Source organism: Aphis gossypii, chromosome 1 (genome assembly GCF_020184175.1).
Source record: "Aphis gossypii isolate Hap1 chromosome 1, ASM2018417v2, whole genome shotgun sequence".
In the NCBI taxonomy this organism is placed as follows: Eukaryota; Metazoa; Arthropoda; class Insecta; order Hemiptera; family Aphididae; genus Aphis; species Aphis gossypii.
This window is the reverse complement of record NC_065530.1, coordinates 11,351,590-11,371,925: the sequence shown is the minus strand read 5'-3', so window position 1 is coordinate 11,371,925 and position 20,336 is coordinate 11,351,590. Positions and strand designations below refer to the sequence as shown.

At 27.2% G+C, this 20,336-nt stretch overlaps 1 protein-coding gene across 2 annotated transcripts in view; it reads right to left on the bottom strand.

Moving 5' to 3' along the window:
• Positions 1 to 20,336, bottom strand: part of LOC114128072 (uncharacterized) — a 44,569-nt gene that overhangs the window by 12,597 nt on the left and 11,636 nt on the right. The window contains exon 2 of one of the 2 annotated variants that reach the window (XM_050198650.1): positions 11,806 to 12,215. In XM_050198650.1, coding sequence (XP_050054607.1) covers positions 11,806 to 12,143 — 338 coding nt within the window. In that variant the 5' untranslated portion in view covers positions 12,144 to 12,215. The remainder of the gene's footprint in view (positions 1 to 11,805; positions 12,216 to 20,336) is intronic. The other variant, XM_050198651.1, reaches the window with a different exon arrangement.

Genomic DNA, 20,336 nt, shown 5'->3' with positions numbered 1-20,336 from the left:
GTCAATTGAAACATTGCGACGACATCATGTGGACGAACTACACCACAGCGTATACCTGCGCAAAGATATGGGTGTCTCTGAAAAAAATACGCGCGTGACGGGTTCCGAATACTTTTTCGTTGGGTTTGTGGTGGAAGATAATACAATTTTATTGAAAATAACGTATAATATGTACCTAAGTATACGAATATTGTAGAAAAAAAGAAAATCCAAGGCGGCCATAATACATATTGTATACAATATCTACGTAGTATATTACTATATGGAATCGATATTGTCGTCTTGCCACATCCGCCCCCGATGGTCTAAGAATTCAAGGCGACGGTAATACTATCGAGCTTAAATTTCAACTTACTTAATACGTGTAAAATACAATATATATCGTAGTATACCATGTATAGGTACGCGTTGCCGTTGCTTAATACATTATATATAGTAACATTACCATAAGGAGTTTGATGAGTCAAACAAATAATTTCTACTGTTAAAATATATTAATACATGCCTTAAATACTTAAATAGGTACTCAATATTATTCGTATATACTTATAAAATGTAGGTAAGTATTTATATTGTGATCGACAGTCGATACTTTAAATAATATTCATACATTTATTATTGTCAGTATAATAAGTGTCATTGCGCAAAGTCGTGGGTAGAATAATACATCAATTACACTGTGATGTTTTCTTTAACACAATGCATAACCTTCGAATGCTGTTTTTAAATCTTTATTGGTGTCGTACGCTAATTGATGATTTTCTGAACATTGGTCACTTTTTATTTTTCTAATAAATCACAGAATAATCAAAAACATTGAAATCTAACATTTTTCAAACAAAACATTAATATTTTGAGAAATGTAGTTAGAGTTATTAAATATATAATATATATATTTTTTGTATTATTGTCATTATGTTTAGTATGATTGACACTTCGTGAATAATCATCAAGGTATTTTACATATTTGTAAGCATTATTAGTTTTACTAGCTTAAACTTCGATATAGCAAAATAAATAATAATGAGCTTTAATAGTAGTTATAGACATTTTCTGAAATCATCGTTTTTATAAGTAACCACGATTTTAATTTTAAAATAACTCTCTATGTGACATTAATTGTCAATAAATAAATATATAATATTATGTTTAATTTTTCATAGAAAATTGATAATACTTCACTTAAATACATTAATTTTTTTTTTTTATATTCATATTTCAGCATCAATGACTTAGGTTATTAGCTTAATACTAGGGGGAAAAAATTAAATAAATTGTTTATCAACAATTTGTAAAAATTAGAAAAAACAGAATTTGAATAGTTTTTTAATTACCAAAGTATTTCTATTTTTTTTTCTAAAATTGAGGTTCCATGATATCTATGTATGAATTATACAATAAAATCTTGAAAAACTTTAGGCATAAAGTTGAAATTATCAGCAGTTTTAAAAAACAAAATTATTCAGTATGGGTTCGTGGGAAAATTAAATTTTATGCAATGAATGTCTATGTATTAAATTTTTAATAACGCGTTAAAATGTGTCTTATATGGAATAACGTGGGTTTAGTATAATAATAATTGAATAACTCATCTATTTACTTATAATATTCACCTCGGACACCCACTTATTTAAAAAAATGTATACTTTATTAATGATTTATGATAATTGGCTTAAAAATTGTTGTATATAGTTATTTTAAGCGTTATTATTATTGACTAGTAGAATATAAATGTATTACACTATAGCATAAATAAAATCTTAATATCAATAACATTAACCAATTACTAAATACTTCAACTTTAGAAATAACAAAACAAATAAAAAATTATAAAATTGTATTTATTAAATTAGGTACACATTATAATAATTAAATTCAGTAGAATACCTTTATAATCTTGTATACATTTTACACAATTACACCTCAAAGTTGGTTTTGTGAGTTAACTATATAGTAAATGCGTATAAAATATTTAATTACAGTAAACTTTGTGGCAAAAACCGTGGTATAAAACTTGGCTAAAATATTAAATACCTATATTATATTAAATAAAATTTATTTGAAGAAATGTGTTTGAGTAAAAGCTATATAAGAAAATTAAAGAGTACAAAATATAAAACGAAATTAAATGTAAATCTTTTAACAACACGAATAAAAAGTAGGTACCTACATGGCTACATATTGTATTCTCAACAGCTGTTCTATGGCAATTAAAATTACTCATACAACACGTTTAATTAACCACAACAATCATTATGATACACTCTTTTACGTCCAATCGGGTTTGTTGTGCATTTTTTTAACGTTTCTTAGCAACACAGTCAATTTTAATGCACTTTTCAGTACATTTTTGACGTTTTTTATGATCGCTTTTTGTTTGCATTTTATTCGTGTCGAAAATTGACACCGTTTAACCATTTTTTTACTTGAGCTACAAAATTCAACCTTAATTTTATCCCTTATATACAAAATAATTATTTTCAGTTTTTGACTATTGATTTATTATTAGATTTATTATTACTCGTAATTTAGCAAAGAGAAACCGTATTGTCTTTAATTTTCGTCCAATATGATGTGTTTTATACCCTAACATTTAACTTACATCCTGTTTTAAATTAGTTATACCGTTCGTACGAATAACGGATGCGTACCTATAAATATATATACATTTATATATTTATATATTTATGTATACTTTTACTTTATATATAATAACAGATACATATAATAAATTATATGGTATCGTACGCGGGTCAAACTGTCTTATTATTATCATATTTTTCCCCGAAAAAAATATTCTCAGTATTTATTTTTTTATTTGTTTAATATAATACCCACAATTATCTAAAACAGCATGTGAGAAATACGAAACCACATATTATACATGTATAATATATATCCACCAACATTCCAAATCTGTGAGATGAACCATTTTCTACTGCAGTATATCACAATAATTTTGGTATCTATACTTATACACACATATATTGTATACTTTCACGTAGAATATTTACTCTCCAATATAATAAAACTTTTTTTTTTAAATGATTCGTTATCGAAATTATCGTTTTACTTTTACAATTGCATAAATTTGGCCTATTATTATTTTTTTTAAAGCTATGATTAGGCATATATAGTTATTCAACTGCAATAAGTTTAACATCACCGACTCAATAATATGATAGCCGTCAGCATTCATAATGGCCTCTCACGATGATGATTGTATGAAACGTTCTATTTTTTTTTTTTTTTTTTGATACAGCCGGAAATTGAAAAGCTTATTCTGAATGCGTAATATACGTTTCTGACGTTTCATGCGCACGCACAGATTATTGTACCTATATTTTATATGCACATTGCACCTAAACATTATTCACGAATTGGTACTCGTAATTTGATAAAATTTTAATTTAACGTTTTAACGATCAGATTTGGTCTCTTAAATTGTCCGTTTTCAGTTTCAGGATCCCTTCCGGACAGGGCGTTGAGTTGAAAATAAAACTGACACTCTCGTGCGAGCGATGACGTAATTACCGCTGGGCGGACGGTCGCGTGGGAAGACCGAAGTGGCATGCTTTAAAACCAGAGACAAAATAATATTGTTGTGCAACCCGATTCGAAGTTCATCTAAATGTACTTATGCGTAATAAAATCGTCGTATGTTCTACGACGACACAGGACGAACTAAAACGTGTATTAATACACATAATAACATGTCGAGAGCAAAATTAGCCTTTGTATAATGACCACGGGCTGATATCAAAGAAATACAGCGTAACTATTCATATGACATAAAACTTTAGACTTAAATAACTATTATTAAGCTGTAAAAATAAACAAAAGTTATTTATAAAGTCTAGTCAAATTTGCAATTAAAACATTTTTATACATCCGGTCGTATATATTAAATGTGTGCGCAAATAAAATTTAACGGGTTGTATAAAAAGTAATAATTTTAGAAGTAACAATACCTATGATTTTATTTTGGACAACACAGGATAACCATAGGTAGATCATAATAAGTAATAACGAATCTATAGATTAAACACTATCATAGATATATTACTCATATTTTTTATATTATCATTTAAATAAAGAAGTGGCATTTAAATTGTGTACATTTTTAAATATTAAATGTATAGCATTTAAAACACAAGTTATGGTATTACTTAGGTACATTTTAGTTATATAAATTAAATAATATTTATATTGTATACAATTTTAGACGTCTAAGTGTCTAAGACAATGAGAAAACTATTGATTTTTTACTTTTTAGAAAAAAATTTTCTAGAAATTAAATTAATTAATAATATATTACTTATTAGTATATATTAAATAATTACTTAATGTTGCTCAAAAATCAATAGTATTTTGTATTTTACAGTCTCTATAATTAAAAAAAAAAAAAATGAATAATTAAAAAACACGCATACAAATATAAAGTGAATTTTTTTTAGGTCAAGGCTCAAATTTTATGATACAGTATATTTCTATACAATATCGTAAAATAAAATTTCAAACATATAATAAATTTATTGACACTAAATTTTTGTAAAAATTGTTTGTTGAAAAAAAAAAGTTAATTATAAATAAAATATAATATATTTTTTGTGAAAAATCTAACGTTATATACACATCTCATGATAGTAGATTACTATCCAAATTACTTTTACATATATAGGTAGCTTATTTTTAATAATCTTATAGGTCTTACGACCTGCAGAGTGTCAACATAATAATGTATTCAAACAACAAACTATATGTTCACAGTTTTCATACATTTTTAATGTTTTGGTCTATTGTAAAGCTCAGTTTTTAATGTTAGTAATGTGCTTATATATAGGTACCATTTAAAAATACTTTTTTTTCTAGCATATGCTATTTGCCTTTGTTCGGTCTACACTGAGCACAAGTGTTGTTTCACGTACACTGCCTACACAACAGTCAGTTTTATTTATAATATATATTATATTCATATAGGTTTAATATAGAGTTTTTATAATTTTTGAGCTATAAGGGGTAGTTAGTCGTCAAAAAGGGCAAACACTGTATCTATATACACAGACTTATAGTATCGTATTGGGTGAATAGAGCAGGAACTGCACCTGTCAATAATTGTATAGTATGATGAAAAATGATGTATTTTTTATAACGAATAATATCCTATCCTATTATTATTTATTAACATTATAAAGGCAAGAATATAGCTATAAAAAATCAATATTTTTTTATTGTTGATTAGAAAACTTTAAGAACAATTATTAAAATGTAAACCACATACTTTTTTATTTATAATTCGATAACTTTTTATTACACTATTAAAATATTATGTTTTAGATATAAGTTAATTTAGACAGTTTTAACTTATAAATTATATTAAATAAAGAAACTAGATTTTAGTAAATAATTTCTGTTCGAATAGATAAACTAAAATGAGATGCTTAGGTGTTGAAATTTATAAATACATATTTGCATATTTAATTCACTCGTCTGGATATTTATGCAAGTTTGAGTTATATATCATTGAGTTTTCAATGGTTCACATGATAATATCGATGAAATATGAAATATTTAAATTAAATTTTAACAACTACACTTCTTAGTAATTTGTGGAAAACGAAATACGAGAATATAAAATAATAATTTATAAATATAAAATGTAGTTTATATCCAACAGGGCACTTAATATTAAAATATTAATTAAAATGTATTCTATAATTTAATTTGAAAAAATAAATTGATTATTTAAAGATAATTTAATTTTAATATCTACCAGTATTTAACCAACATAATTAAGTTTTCCCTAAAATTATTATTTTTTAATTAATTTTAAGTTTTGATACATATAATATATATTATATTTTTTTCTAAATATACCCAACAACTTAAAATGTTAAAAATGACATACTTAATTGATAAAAATATAATTATAAGTTATTTATATGATATATTATCAGGAACTTTTAAGAAATGTCATAATATTGCGTGTATATTTAGCGCCAGGCCGCCAGATTTTGAAAGTCACATTTTTTGGCACTAAATTATTATGTGTGTTCCAAGTATTCAATGGTTTTCTAATAGAAAATATATCATCGTTTAAAATATCTTGTCATCATGAACAAATTATGAGATTATTCACGGTATAAACTTTTATTTATATTATAATAAATAACTTATAACCATGGATATTGTAAAGTATATAAGACATATAACCTGCACAAATTAAACTTTGTACTAAAAGTAGTACCTAAATATTTATATCGCCGGCAGATTGAATGTTTGTAAACTTAAATTATATTTAAATGTCTAATCTTCAAGATAGATACGCATATAATTTTTCTTTAACTTAATGACCATAACTCATTTTGGTGTTCTAAATAATAGTATAAAATTGACGGTTAGAGGGTCTGACTATATGTCTAATCGATCAGATCAAGGTCCTAATCATAAAATAAGAAAAGTTACTGTAAACACTATATCATAAAACATAAAAGTCGTTTTCGGGTGATTAGTAATATAATAATAAATATGAGTATTCGTTACATTAATAGAAAATATAATTGGGAGATAATTTTTACTTTTTATTTGAAAAGCTTTAATCAAACAAATTGTGTTTGTAAGAATAAAAATGATGTTGTTTTATTCGAACAATGTAAATATATTAGCGACACAATAACAATTTATGTCCCTTTGTATAAATATTATTCTACAGTTTTCAATAGGTGACAATAAGAGGGGTTTTGAAAATCCTTAGGGACTAAAAGGTTGAACATTTTTTCTCGCACTTCTTGTTTTTTGGATAGTTCGACAACGAATTGAAAAAAAGTAAATGGTATTTTTTACACTATGCTAACGGTTATATTGTTAACATAAAGATTGAAAATCAATAAATTACTAATAAATGTATATTATACAGTACACTGTATAGTATGTCAATATGTGTACCATAATGTTATGTAGGTTACGTATATAATTGTAATATTTTAAAAGAACAAAAGATGAATATTCTGTAGCAAAATATCATGATAATTGTTAACGTTGATTGTATGTACAAAGACAGTTTTAGTTATATATGCTTAGAGAGAAAGTTCATAACTGGTTCTTCTTATACATTTTTCGAGTATAAAATAAACTAAAAATCGTAAAATTAAAAATAATAGGTAGTATACCTTTAACATTAACATTAATAACTATACAGTACTCGTATTAAACATGTAATATAACAAAGTGCATATACCAGAAGAAAGCGACTGAAGTCATATAATGTTCGTTTAAAATTAAGGCCTACAATGAGCCTACTTCAATCACTTAAATAATTTAGGTTTCAATTAGTTTCGGGTGCTGGATATTATATAGGCTAAATAGACCGTAGGTAATATGCAATTTAAATTTAATCTCATGTACAATATTATATAGTCATATTAGATCAAGAATTTAAACCCGAATTTACCCGGGACCCCCCCTTGACACCTTTAATAATCCATAATGTATGAACTAATATAACTCGAATGGTCTCGAGTGACTAAACAGTCGAGTTAACTATATAAAAACCCTAGTCATTCTTACTGCTGTAGCTTTATTAACATACCATTTGAAAACTAACACAACCAACATATTTTGGTTATAATATTTTTTTTCTGGACTATGAAAAATTATTTTTGTTTTTTAAAATAGCATAATTATAGGGATTTACTGGTTACACTAGTAATAATACATACTATTTAACCTATATATAAGTGTGTAGTTCCTACGCTAAGCCTAAAAGTATCGAAGGATAGCTTAAACTTATTCAAATATTTGTTCTAGATAAATTATTTTTATCGGATGTCTGGATCGCATAAGCAATTATTAAATATTTAAAAAACATAAGTGAGCTAATCATCCTTTAATATGTTATTATATGTTAAAATATATAACTATATGTATGTCAATAATTTATGTTGGTAACCTGTATAGGTACATAGATTTTTAATACCACTATTTATTGTCATATCGTCATTAACTTACTAATCTATAATTTCTTTCTGTTTTCACTGGTGATTACGTACTAGAATTTAACATTTTAAATCTTGACTTTTTTATTTTTACAATTAAAAATTAATAAGATTAACGCTGTACACATGTGTGCGTGATATGTGGACTGAAATACCTTCCTATGTCTTATAATTTTGTAATACTGAGCCGTCATCAAATTGAGTTTATAATCATAATGTAATGTGTTAAAGTATTATACATACGACGAAACACAACTTTTAATATAAAAAGGTCAAGGCCAAAATATTAAAAAAGCACCTGATAATTAATATTAAAAATCATTAGAATATAATAATTCTTTGAAAATAATTAAATATGTAGGTATACATTTTATATTATAAATATGTATTGTATAATAAATAATTTTCTAACAATAATATAATTATAAATTTTATGACCATAGGACGTCAAAAAAACTGTATTTTCATTTTTGATATTCACTACACATTTTATTATAACTTTGTACCTAATCACCACGGACCACTTTATCATATCCTAAACGGAATTATTAAAAAAAATAGTTGAAGTTAATAATTTTATTAATTATGAGCTATTACAACATATAAGTAAGAATCACTTTTGTTTTATTTTTTTTTTTGGGGGGGGGTAGGTTACATTTATTCAAAGTTCTATGATTTGAAGGAGGACCCGCAGGACGACATTTTAAGTTGACACAATTTATTGGTTGCATTTGACGGATGACATTCAAAACCTTTTTTTTACTTATATCATAAGTATATATGGCCATAATATAATAATTAAGTATACTTCTACTTATGTATAAGTGTGGATTTTTCTTTCTTTTTCGCATCGAAATCAAAAACTCTCTTGAATTTTTTATTCGTATGGCGTGTGCACGTCTGAACCACTCTTAATCAAATCGCGTGTTATATTACGATAGCTGCACATAATAAAAATAATAGTTCCTATAATAATGGCGATTAATTGCACTCTACACGCGCAACACTGCAGGCCTATACAGGCAATTCCGAGCACACGATTGTCGATTAAACAAGGAATTTTAAACGTTTTCTAAACGAGCACACGATACAGAAAACTATGGTACATTTTCCGTGTAATAATATATAATATGAATACACGATATTAGACTATTACTGTCTACTTGGGTCTCAAATTGATAAGATCCGGTAAATTGCGCCCGATTACTTCAGACGGAACTTGATACCAGTTCAATTATTTCTATTATATAGGCAAAAGTTGCGTCTTGATTTATTTTCCTAATATAATTTAAATGGTTATATAATAGTAATGGGTATCAATGAGTTGATAGGTTTAAGTTAATCGATTTATTAACGTTAAGTATACTATTAAATTTTTTTTTAAATAATAATAAATTTAAACAAAAAGTAAAAACTGAATAGTGAAATAGAACAAACTTAATTATTTTTAACTAGAAAATATAGCATATATAATTAATATCATAAAAATTGTATGTACCTTCTTTATTTCTATTTTTAATATTTTGGAGAAATATTTTAGTTAACATCACATAGAAGAAATCAAAATTAGGTACATATATTTCTATAATTAAGACTATCCCTAAGGTTAAGTAACCAATAACCTATATTTTTTTTTATTGTTATTCTTATTTTATTTCAGTATTTTAGATCTATTAATACGTAAAAACGTATGTATATAATATCAATTCATATTATTTTGGCAAATTTGTTGGTGGCGCATTAACCATCGCTAAAATAATATAGTCATATAGATATAAAAACATAGTCTCGTTAGGGACGCAAGTAATCTATTGATACACAAATTATATGATTGGTGGCTAACATCCAAGTTACTATAAGATACATTTTACATTCTTACCTATTATCATATTGGAATTTCTTTTAGATATATTATCTTTGAAACTCAAGTACTTAACCGTAATAAGCATCTGTTATATTACATATTATATTATTGCGCATCATACAATGTGTTAAACATTATAATGTATACAGAAATACAAATAATATTAAAGCTAATTTTAAACAAAAAGATCCTTTAAACTTTAGAAGGTTCAACTAAACTGAATCATAAACATTTAAGTGTTTTTCTACTAAAGCACTTATATGAGAGAAATAAAATATTATTCATTCTAATGAAATGCATTAACTTCAAAACAACATAGTGGATTTTTCTCATATAAGAGAAAATAGAGCATACAATACGTAGATATAAGTACCAGGAAATTATACAAAAAATTATTTGTGAAATCTTTTGTACACTATCTGGGTTAAAACTATTTTAATCAAATTCCAACGTTGTTTAAGAGAAATATTAATTTTGTAGCTTATTAAATGGAAAGAAAACAGTTTATAAATGGCAATTTCCTGATATAATAACGTCTTAGTGAGAATGTGCATTATGTGGTGTAGTTTGGTAAAGTTTAATTACTTGACGGTATTCAAATGCGAATAATAATAATAATTAATAACAAACAAGGGTGATAGAATTTAAAACATTTGATATTTTATTATATTACTTTTGTTTTTGTAATGTTAATTTTAATTATTTAAAATTGTTTCTTTGTTATTATAGTTATAATTGCTACGCAATTATCTAGTTCATCACAAGCTTAGAATAATTTTTTTTAAGGAGTAGATATGAGTAGAGTGTTTATCTATATGATGCATAATAATAATAAAAAAATAATAATCATTTTGTACCTATATTATGTTAAATTAATGCATGTTTTATTCATCTTAATACCCTTAGGTAAATCGGTGAAGAATAATACTCATAATGATATGGAATAAGACGTAATATTGTATAAAACCATACAAAACGAACCGTATCGGAGCGTGTTCGTAAACGTAGAGCGAATTCGTAAGCGATGTATGGCGTTAATTTTTTTTTTTTTACAGTTATTTATATGTGTTCACGAAATCAGAAACGGAACGCGTTCATCGAAGTACTCGAGATAAATGAAAACCATTATTGTTGTAATAATAAACAGAATATAATAGTATGATGACGGTGTCTATATTTAGTTATGTGTAAGCTCCAGTAAACCTACTATGACCCAAGTCGGTGAAGTGAATTATGAAACGCCTCATAACAAAATATAATACACATAATTTATTGCACGTTAGAAATTGTACGAAGAACCTGCATTGATGTCCGGTCACGGGCTATATTATGTATATCTATATTATCCACAGATGCATCAGTTAATCGGATTTACGTAAAAGTTTTACGATCGATGACGACGGTTTAATATTAAATTTATTTGATGCAGCGTAGATATACAAACGTACACAATTACGCATAATCAAAGATTTATTTCGCTATATAATTATTTATTATTTTTTTTTAGGTTGAATAGTCGCTAATTGAACGCTTACAAAATAATAACACAGTAGCATCATTTTTTTCAAACTATAATTTTTAGTACATAATCGATTGTAGATAACATTATAGATAAGATTTAATAACAATATTAGATAATATTTTCAGAATAAGGGGATATGGAATTTTCCTCAAGCTTTCCTAGCCTGTACTGCAAGATGTGATCAACAAAACTAACTTACCATCTATTTAAATACATTATTAATTTATTATAGGTACACTTTAACGGACTTCGAATCAGAGATAACAAATGAACGATTTTCCGATTTTTCAAGAGCCGAATAATACGCGTTTCCTCGTCGGAATCGAGACTGTAGCTTAAACTACAGCACAGCGAGTTGGCAGTAAAAAAAAAAAAAAACGGTGACCGTAAATCGTAAAACTAAACTTAAAACGAAATAAACTGACCTTTTGGACGCAGCCGGTTTGGTGGCCGGCCGTTTGCTCTCGTGCGTGGCCGGCAGCACGGCGTCGATGATAATACTGGACGTGATGCTGCCCGAGCTGTCCTCTTTGACCATGGTTCGCCGGACTGGCGGGGCGGGCAGGGCGCCGAACCCCTCGCGCGACTGTTGACCGTCCAGCTGCTGCACGTTGAACCCGACGCCGGACGCCGGCCGGCTGAACCGGTGGTACGCCGTGGCCGCGGCCGACTTGTGTTCCAGCGCCAGCCGGCTGGGCACCGTTGGCGGTTTGTCGTTCACCGATGGCGCCATGTACGACAGCATAATACAGTTGACGGGCATTCACCGCCGGCGGGTCGCAGTGTGGCGTGTGCGGCTGCAGCTGCGCGAGTCGTGATGGCAGAAAACCGTCTGCTGCAAAACAATCGCCAAATTATATTATTTTTATATTATGACAAAACATTTAAAGTATAAATTAGAGCGAGCTAGTTCACGTGAAAGGCGTAGTTAAAGGCAAGTTACTACAAATTTATTGAAAAAAAAAAGGGGGTGTATTAAAGCTTTTCACGTAAACTACCCCTTAAAGGCGCCGTCGTGCTTATGCTATAAGATTGTTGTGGTATCTCATACGCGCGTAAATTTTATAACGTTAAACGAGAACTGCGGGATGCTTGTAAATTTTAAAAGCGAAAACACGTACATAGTACGTTTATAATATATGTTTTTTTTTGATAAAAACGCGATGTCCGCAATAAAAAAAAAAAATAGTAAAACGCAGTATAGCGAGTAGAACGTAAAAAAACGAATTATTATTCAAATTTTTCAAGAGAAATATAATATATTATTTTATGTTTAATGTTTATGTTTACTAAAAGCTAGAAAATTAATTAATTAACTAATTAATCTGCTTGAACAGTTTGGTGGGCTGGATGGTTATCTACATTTTTTGTATGAATAAATCAGCTTTAAAATATCAGGTAGCCCGGTTTATACAAAAACTTGCGTGCGATAATGCGCAGTAAATATAGTTCCACCCAACGATTTTCAGCATCTGCAGAATTTTCGGAGATTGTACCTTTATATATCAGCCGTAATTATACGCTTATTCTCTGATAAATTATTATTGTTATACCATTTTTACCCATACAGTCTTACAGAATATATTACGCATGTAGTATCATAATAAAACAGGTATTTATTCAATTATTTTTTTAATAAAATGTAATGCCTTTTATAGATCGCCTTTTTTTCAAAGCAAGACATTTTTGCATTCGTTGGACATATACATATTATATTTAATATACATTACAATATATTATATTCTCTAAGGTATAGTGTAGAATACCGTATTGTAAGTATTGTACCTATTTATAAAATGTAGTATACAACTGTGACAAGTTGTGACATGACGTGGGTGTGTCGTCTATCTGCTTACGAAAAATTACGGTGTAAGTTAATATTTTTTTACATTATTATGTAATATACGACGTGACTCGAATATTATACATAATAATATATTAAACATGTATATATAAATTCTAAGCAATTACTATAGATTCATATAGGTGTAAGATATTATGTTGTATAGTAATCCGATACTTAAAATATGTACACCAACCACCGATGTAATTGTACTTCGTTTCACCAAATTTTTTATTTTTAGAAAAAAAATAATTTAAATATTTACATTTTTTCGGGGTTAAACAGCTATGAAATATAATTTTGCTACAGCCTCTTATATATTTATGTACTAAGAATAGTGGCACGTAATAATTATACAGTATATTGTATAATATATATGAGCCTAGCGCATCGTTCAGGTCATAATAATAAGTGGCATTTGGGTGGGACGAGAGTCCATCTGGCGGAAGCAAACATTTTATTTTTCTCCCCTTCCTAAAAAATCAAAAACACTTTTATTTTAAATACAATCCATTAAAACTATCAAATATATATATATTTTTTTATAAACTTCTCATTTAATTTCAAAACTTGGTACAGGCCCTAGTCTATAATATATTTTGTATTTATATAAATTATTTCCGCTTCATTATATAATATACCTATATTTATTAAAACTTCAGTGTCTTATTAATTAACACGAAATTAATAACTCCTAATTATCCATATTTGGTACATAATTGAAAAAAAATTAAGAATATTTAATACTGCCAAACACCAATCGTTTATTTTCATAATATGTCTCAATAATATTCCTTTTCAGAAATTAATTATAGAAGAGTTCGATATTGCACGTGTGTAATGTATAACCCGCTAATTAATTTTAAATGCCTATAATATTATATACCTATTGAAAAAATTATATTTTGCAGATCTATCTGAAAATAAGTATCTTTGAACTGTGGTGATGTTGGCTGTTTTTTGGCTGACACAACTGTCTGTATGACTGTATATTGTTGATAGTCATATATTTATATTATATACTCATATATAATACATTTGATACATATTACAGTTTAACGCGAATAAAACCAAGTGTTCCACGATTCACGTAATAGCAACGTCGTTATATCGTACAGTCGTATATTATCTATATTATGATTATTATGAATCGTCATTGTACACGAGAGTCTTGTGAATTTTTCCGACAAACTCTACTAAGAATAGGTATACCTATTGTACATTAAATGCGTACTACACGTACCTAATGATACAATTGCCGAGTATAACAAAACGACGACGAGTAGCATATGGTGCACGAGATTAAACCCACGTAGAATTAAATCTATATACGTATAAGGTATAATTTTACACGCATAATAGATCACGCCGATCACTGACAGTATAATACTATAAGACATTATAGTATGATACATCTTATGCGCGGAAAATCCACCCCGTACGAATACAACTGTTCTTAGCAATAATGTTTCAGTAGCGTTTCTATTCTCTCTTATAAATACCTTTATGGCTTATTGTAATACGCATTTAAGTACCTCATACTGTACATTACATACGAGTTTCTCATATCCGTCAAGTATAAAGAATGATCGGTGTCCGCGCACATATAAAGTCGGCGAGAAGAATTATTAAAAACAGAAAATAAATTGTTGAAACGTCTGAAATAGTATACGAGTATTTGTGCTGCATTAAAAGTTGCACACGAGGGATCAATCTTGATGAGTGATTAACGGTTTCTGATTAATTGTCCATTACTATAGAGATCGACATCACGTTAATTTATTCCATAATTTAGAACTCTTGGAAGTAACATTTATTACAAAATAGGGCATGATTCATGAAAGTAGGTATATAAACTATATTTATGGCGTTCCTATACGATTGATGTTGCCTTTTTACCAATTAAAAATGGTCTATTTTTAAATAGGTTTACAAAACAAAAATCTATTTCATTAAATGGTTTAACAAAAAACGTCTACTATATTTTAAAATAAAATCTAAACATTCTAAATGAAAAAGTTATTATTAAACCCCCTCAAAAATGTTTGATTATGATATTATTTATTTAAGAATAAGTATGCAATAATGAAATTGAAATATATTTTAAAAAAAGAATAAGGTACCTCCTGAAATGAATCACTCTTTATTATTAGCCAAAGAGAAGGAAATTAATATTTTGTATTATTTTTTATTACTTGATCATTTATAGTAGTATAGACCACGAATAAAGATAGCATATAAACTTTATATTATAAAGTATAAAGTATCACAACTTTCTTTTTATCCATCAGTATGTAAAACGAATTTTGCTAAAAATTCCCCAATAATAAGAATGTTGTCCACAACCAATAACAATTAAGTACTAGTACCAAGACCACATCAACGTTTGTTTGTATTTGTTATTTTGTTATTCTATTATCACTATCATTTATAAATTGTTTATGTTATATCTATATATATGTATATTTACTATATATATATATTTTGTTGTAAAAAAGCCGAATGGCGTTAATTCATATATAAATAAAAAAAAAAATAAATAAATAAATAATAAAATAGTATCTATAGTTGTGGTATATAGGACTATGCATTTTAAACCATTTTTATTTTACTTTTAGAAATTTAAATCTATTAGTTTTGCCACTGCACCTTCTCTAGTTTACTTATATAGTTTTTGCTCTTGTACAGTACCGCGCCTATATTTAATTTTTGTATAACTAGATAAAAATACTAAATCTAGTGTATAAGAAATACATAAAAGCATTGTCAGGTATAATTAACAAAAGTAAAATAATATTTAATGAAACTCTAATAGGTATATCGTATAACAATATAATATGTATTGCTTACTATAAAGGTATACACTATACATATTATCAAAGTAGGAAAATTATTTCAAAATATACTTAACCTACATAAGACTAGACTTTAATTCATACACCTAATATTTTAGAATTAAATAATGTAAGTTACAAATTTATTATTATAAGTAACTACCTCGCTTACTGATAAAAGGTTTCACAACAATTATTAATATGATTCTTTTAGATATTTTAAACTAAATCACCGATAATATCGGTTTATTGTTTACACGTATGAATTTGTCAAATATAATATATGGCCGATATCATTTCTATTGCGTTGGTTTAATCTAAGATTGGTTTTAAATGTTGTTTTTTCAACAACGTGTCTTTGTAGGCAAGATGGTTTTCTGTTCAGATAATAATCCGATAATCTAATGTCAATTTATTAATTTAGTTCCGAATAAATGATACAGTAAGTACCTATATAATATATTATATTGTACACACACAACGATAATTAATGTAATCATACCAATAATTAACATTATACATTTTTTACACATTTTAATATTTTTAATATAGAAACTAGGTATTTAATTGGTCGGTCGTTAAATAATAAAATAAAAATCGCAAATACCTTTCTATTGTATTATGGAATAAATACGAGTATTTTATATTTCCACATGAATATTTCTCGTGAATAATATAAAATAAGTTCCATGGATTAAGACCGTAACCGCGGGGATCTGCATCTGAATGAATAAAACTTTTTATGATGTATATTTTTTCATTCAATCACCACTAGCTATTACTCTACCTTACATAATTCTTTAATTAGAAAATTTGACCACAATAATATACCTGATATATTGGCCTGCACGGCTCGCCTACTCAATAATTATCTTTAGTCACGTGTGTGCGCCCATAATAGTTCAAATATAATACTCGTACATACATATAACTATGTACACTAACCTATTTGCCCATCCCAACCCAATTGTCTCCTTTATTGTTTACTGAGCATACACTTTTCATGGTTCGCCAAGCACAAAATATTCCAAAATTCACAAAATATTGAGCATTTTCACGTGAACACTATAAATATATTCAAAAACAATTCATATGTTTACTTGTTGTAGTTACATACCTATATGATATTCACGGTGGGATGTGTTCATAGGTGGAGAGAAAATATAAATTATGCAAAAACATTTCTATACCTAACGATACGAATGTAAGATAATACGATAAAGCGGCATTAATCATAATAATATACATAATTGTTTTAACTACCTACGTAATTCTATGAGTAACTACATTTCACTTTCATTGTGCAAAAATTATCATAATAATATGAAAGGTTTTTAGATACTATGCGTATTACATATTATAGACGTACTATTATTATATATACAGGCATACTGCATACTTCCGTATTAATATAATGGAAATGCATCAACAGTATATGTCATTCATCACGTTTATTATCCATCGTAGGTATACGCAGAATAATCTATCCATCGTACCAACGGGTTTGGTATTTCGCTATAGGTATAGGCACCGAGTATTCTGAACTTATATTAATGAATATATTAAAAATCAATAACAGGGGCATACTTTAAAACGCACACAACGGAGACGACTTCAATTCTTCGAAATAATTGTTCAACTGTAATGGCCGTTTGAACGTTAATAACTTACAACCCTTTTTAATTTCTTAAAAACTCAAAACGTATTTGTCATCTTGCGCGTATTCGCTATACAAGCAAATTATAAGAAAATAATTTTATTTTTTATGAAATATCTATTTTAAACTACGCATGTATAAATAAAATAAATTGCTATTACACAGTATAATATTATATATTCTATAAAATGTGTTTTATTTTTAAAATACATGTTCAATAAAAAATTATTTAACATATTCATGAAGTTAATTTTGCCAAATTGTTTAAAAATAATTGTATAAAATTCTACATCATATTGTTATATGCAAAAAATAATCTAAAAAATACAATATATTTCTACTTGGACAAATCATTGAACATTAATTTGTCTACGCCGTTCTCGGATTAGGTATATAAACATGTAATAGTCTTGGTTACATACAAACATGAGAACTGCATGTAATGTCACGAATTTGCAGTGTAATATTTGTGTTACATAATATATTATATTACATACACTGTTGATACCTACGCATAATTCGTTGATTTTTTTAAATGCTATATTTTAATTATAGAGATGAGTCATTGCAAAATTAATGAGTTTTTCTACCCCACCTTGTTATTAATGTAAGATGGGAATGACACCATAAAACAGAAAATCAGCAACGAAACTTGTACCAAGTTTATTGTTCAAAATGTACATACATATAGATAGTACTGTAATGAATCGTTTTAATGGTGAAAATAAAACGGGATGACAACAACGGGGGTTGGCAACCAAAAATCTTATTATTTCATCTGAAATCAGATTTAAGCGAGGGGATGAAAAATCTTTGACCCGAAATAATAACATGCCACACAATAACAATTTAAACCTTTTGCAAATAATAATAATAATAATAAAAAAGGTGAAAAGAAATTACCGCCCGGTATTGTATAAGCTCATACTATAATACTACAAAACAACCGTCGATGCAGTATGATTTATGATCCACTATTATAAGTTTATATTGTAATAAAAGTTGATTTTTTATACTAAGTGTAAATGTGTGCGCAATATAATAAATAAACAAATTGTGTGAACAAATAAAACACACATTATATTATGAATACAATGCATCGATAGAGAAAAAAATCTAAGTGTACACAGTTATAGTTTTGTTACACGTCACGTATAATATTTTACGTATGTTATGAGTATTTATGAATCAGTTGTGTACTATTTCAAATTCAAGGTTAAACTTAAGCGGAGGCTTCAATAACGTATATAATACGAGTATATGTACACATAGATAGCCGATCTCACAGCAAGCGTATAGAACAAGGCAAAAAACTACCAAAGATTATATTATATCACAATTATTATCGTATTATAATATAATTTTAAAAATGCTCACAATAATTGTCTAAAACTGTAACTTTAGTAAGCTAATGAACAATGTATTTAAAGCCTTAATTTAATGAAAACGTATAAATAGTGGTAAATTTAAGTTCTCTATGATTTATTTTAGTAGAATTAGGTAAACAATTAAAATAAAAAGTAGGTAAGTATTATAGTAAAATAAGTTACATCAGTTAGTGTGCTGGTCATATAATTCTGTCATGATTTTTTATAAAATAGAAGATATAATTTATTTTATAATAGTTTATTGAATACAAATTAATTATATGATAAAAAGACAACACTAAATCACTTAAGCATTTTAACTTGATTGAAAATTCTCAATGCATTTAATATAATTTTATATTCATATTTAAATTAGGTACTTCAATAAGAAACGTCCGTTCTATTGTATTTATATATTATAAAGTTGAATACCTACATGGTTTTTTTTTTATATAAAATAACTGCAGGTCAGATTAAATTAAATAGTTTGAATATATATTTTATAATTACGGTTAGTCTTGCGTACGTATATTATAAATTTCTGTGTTTTAGACAACAACGTACTTAATTAAAGTCCGTTTATGTGGTCTTGCATTTCTGAGTAATTTAGATAACGGTAAAATGCCTTTAAGAGCAATGAGGATAAAATTATAAAAATAAAATATGACATTATAATAAAGAAAGCAGACAAAACAGGAAAACAGAAATGGTTAGAGACGCCAATTGAATGGGTACATCTGCGGCGAAGCAGTTGAGCGTTGAAACTTTAAACAATACGTTTTTTATATTTTACAATGTAAAATGTATAAATGAATTATTGTTTATTCCATTTTTAGAAAGACGTTCATGGAGGTAGTAGGCATTACATTATCATCGTTTGCAATTCGATTTTTATTTATTACTCGTGATTATAATATTATTATGCCCCGTATAAATAAATATTATTGATTCGACCAATATGTTTTCGTAAAAAAAAGTTAATACATTAATACATACATTAATATTAACTATTAAAACACGTCGGCGTCATCGTTATTTTTAACGGATAAATATGTAGTCCAAATTATGATATTGTGACATTGTGTGGCTGCGCATAATATAATATAGGTCGATCGGTAGTATTAAATCGTTGCCAAAAATAAATAACCATGTACCGGGGGTCGATCGATCGGGGACGTCTTTTTAAGATCTCCGTGAGTCATTTAGTCGTATATATATATATTATATATATATATAGGCACCATGTAATAATTTT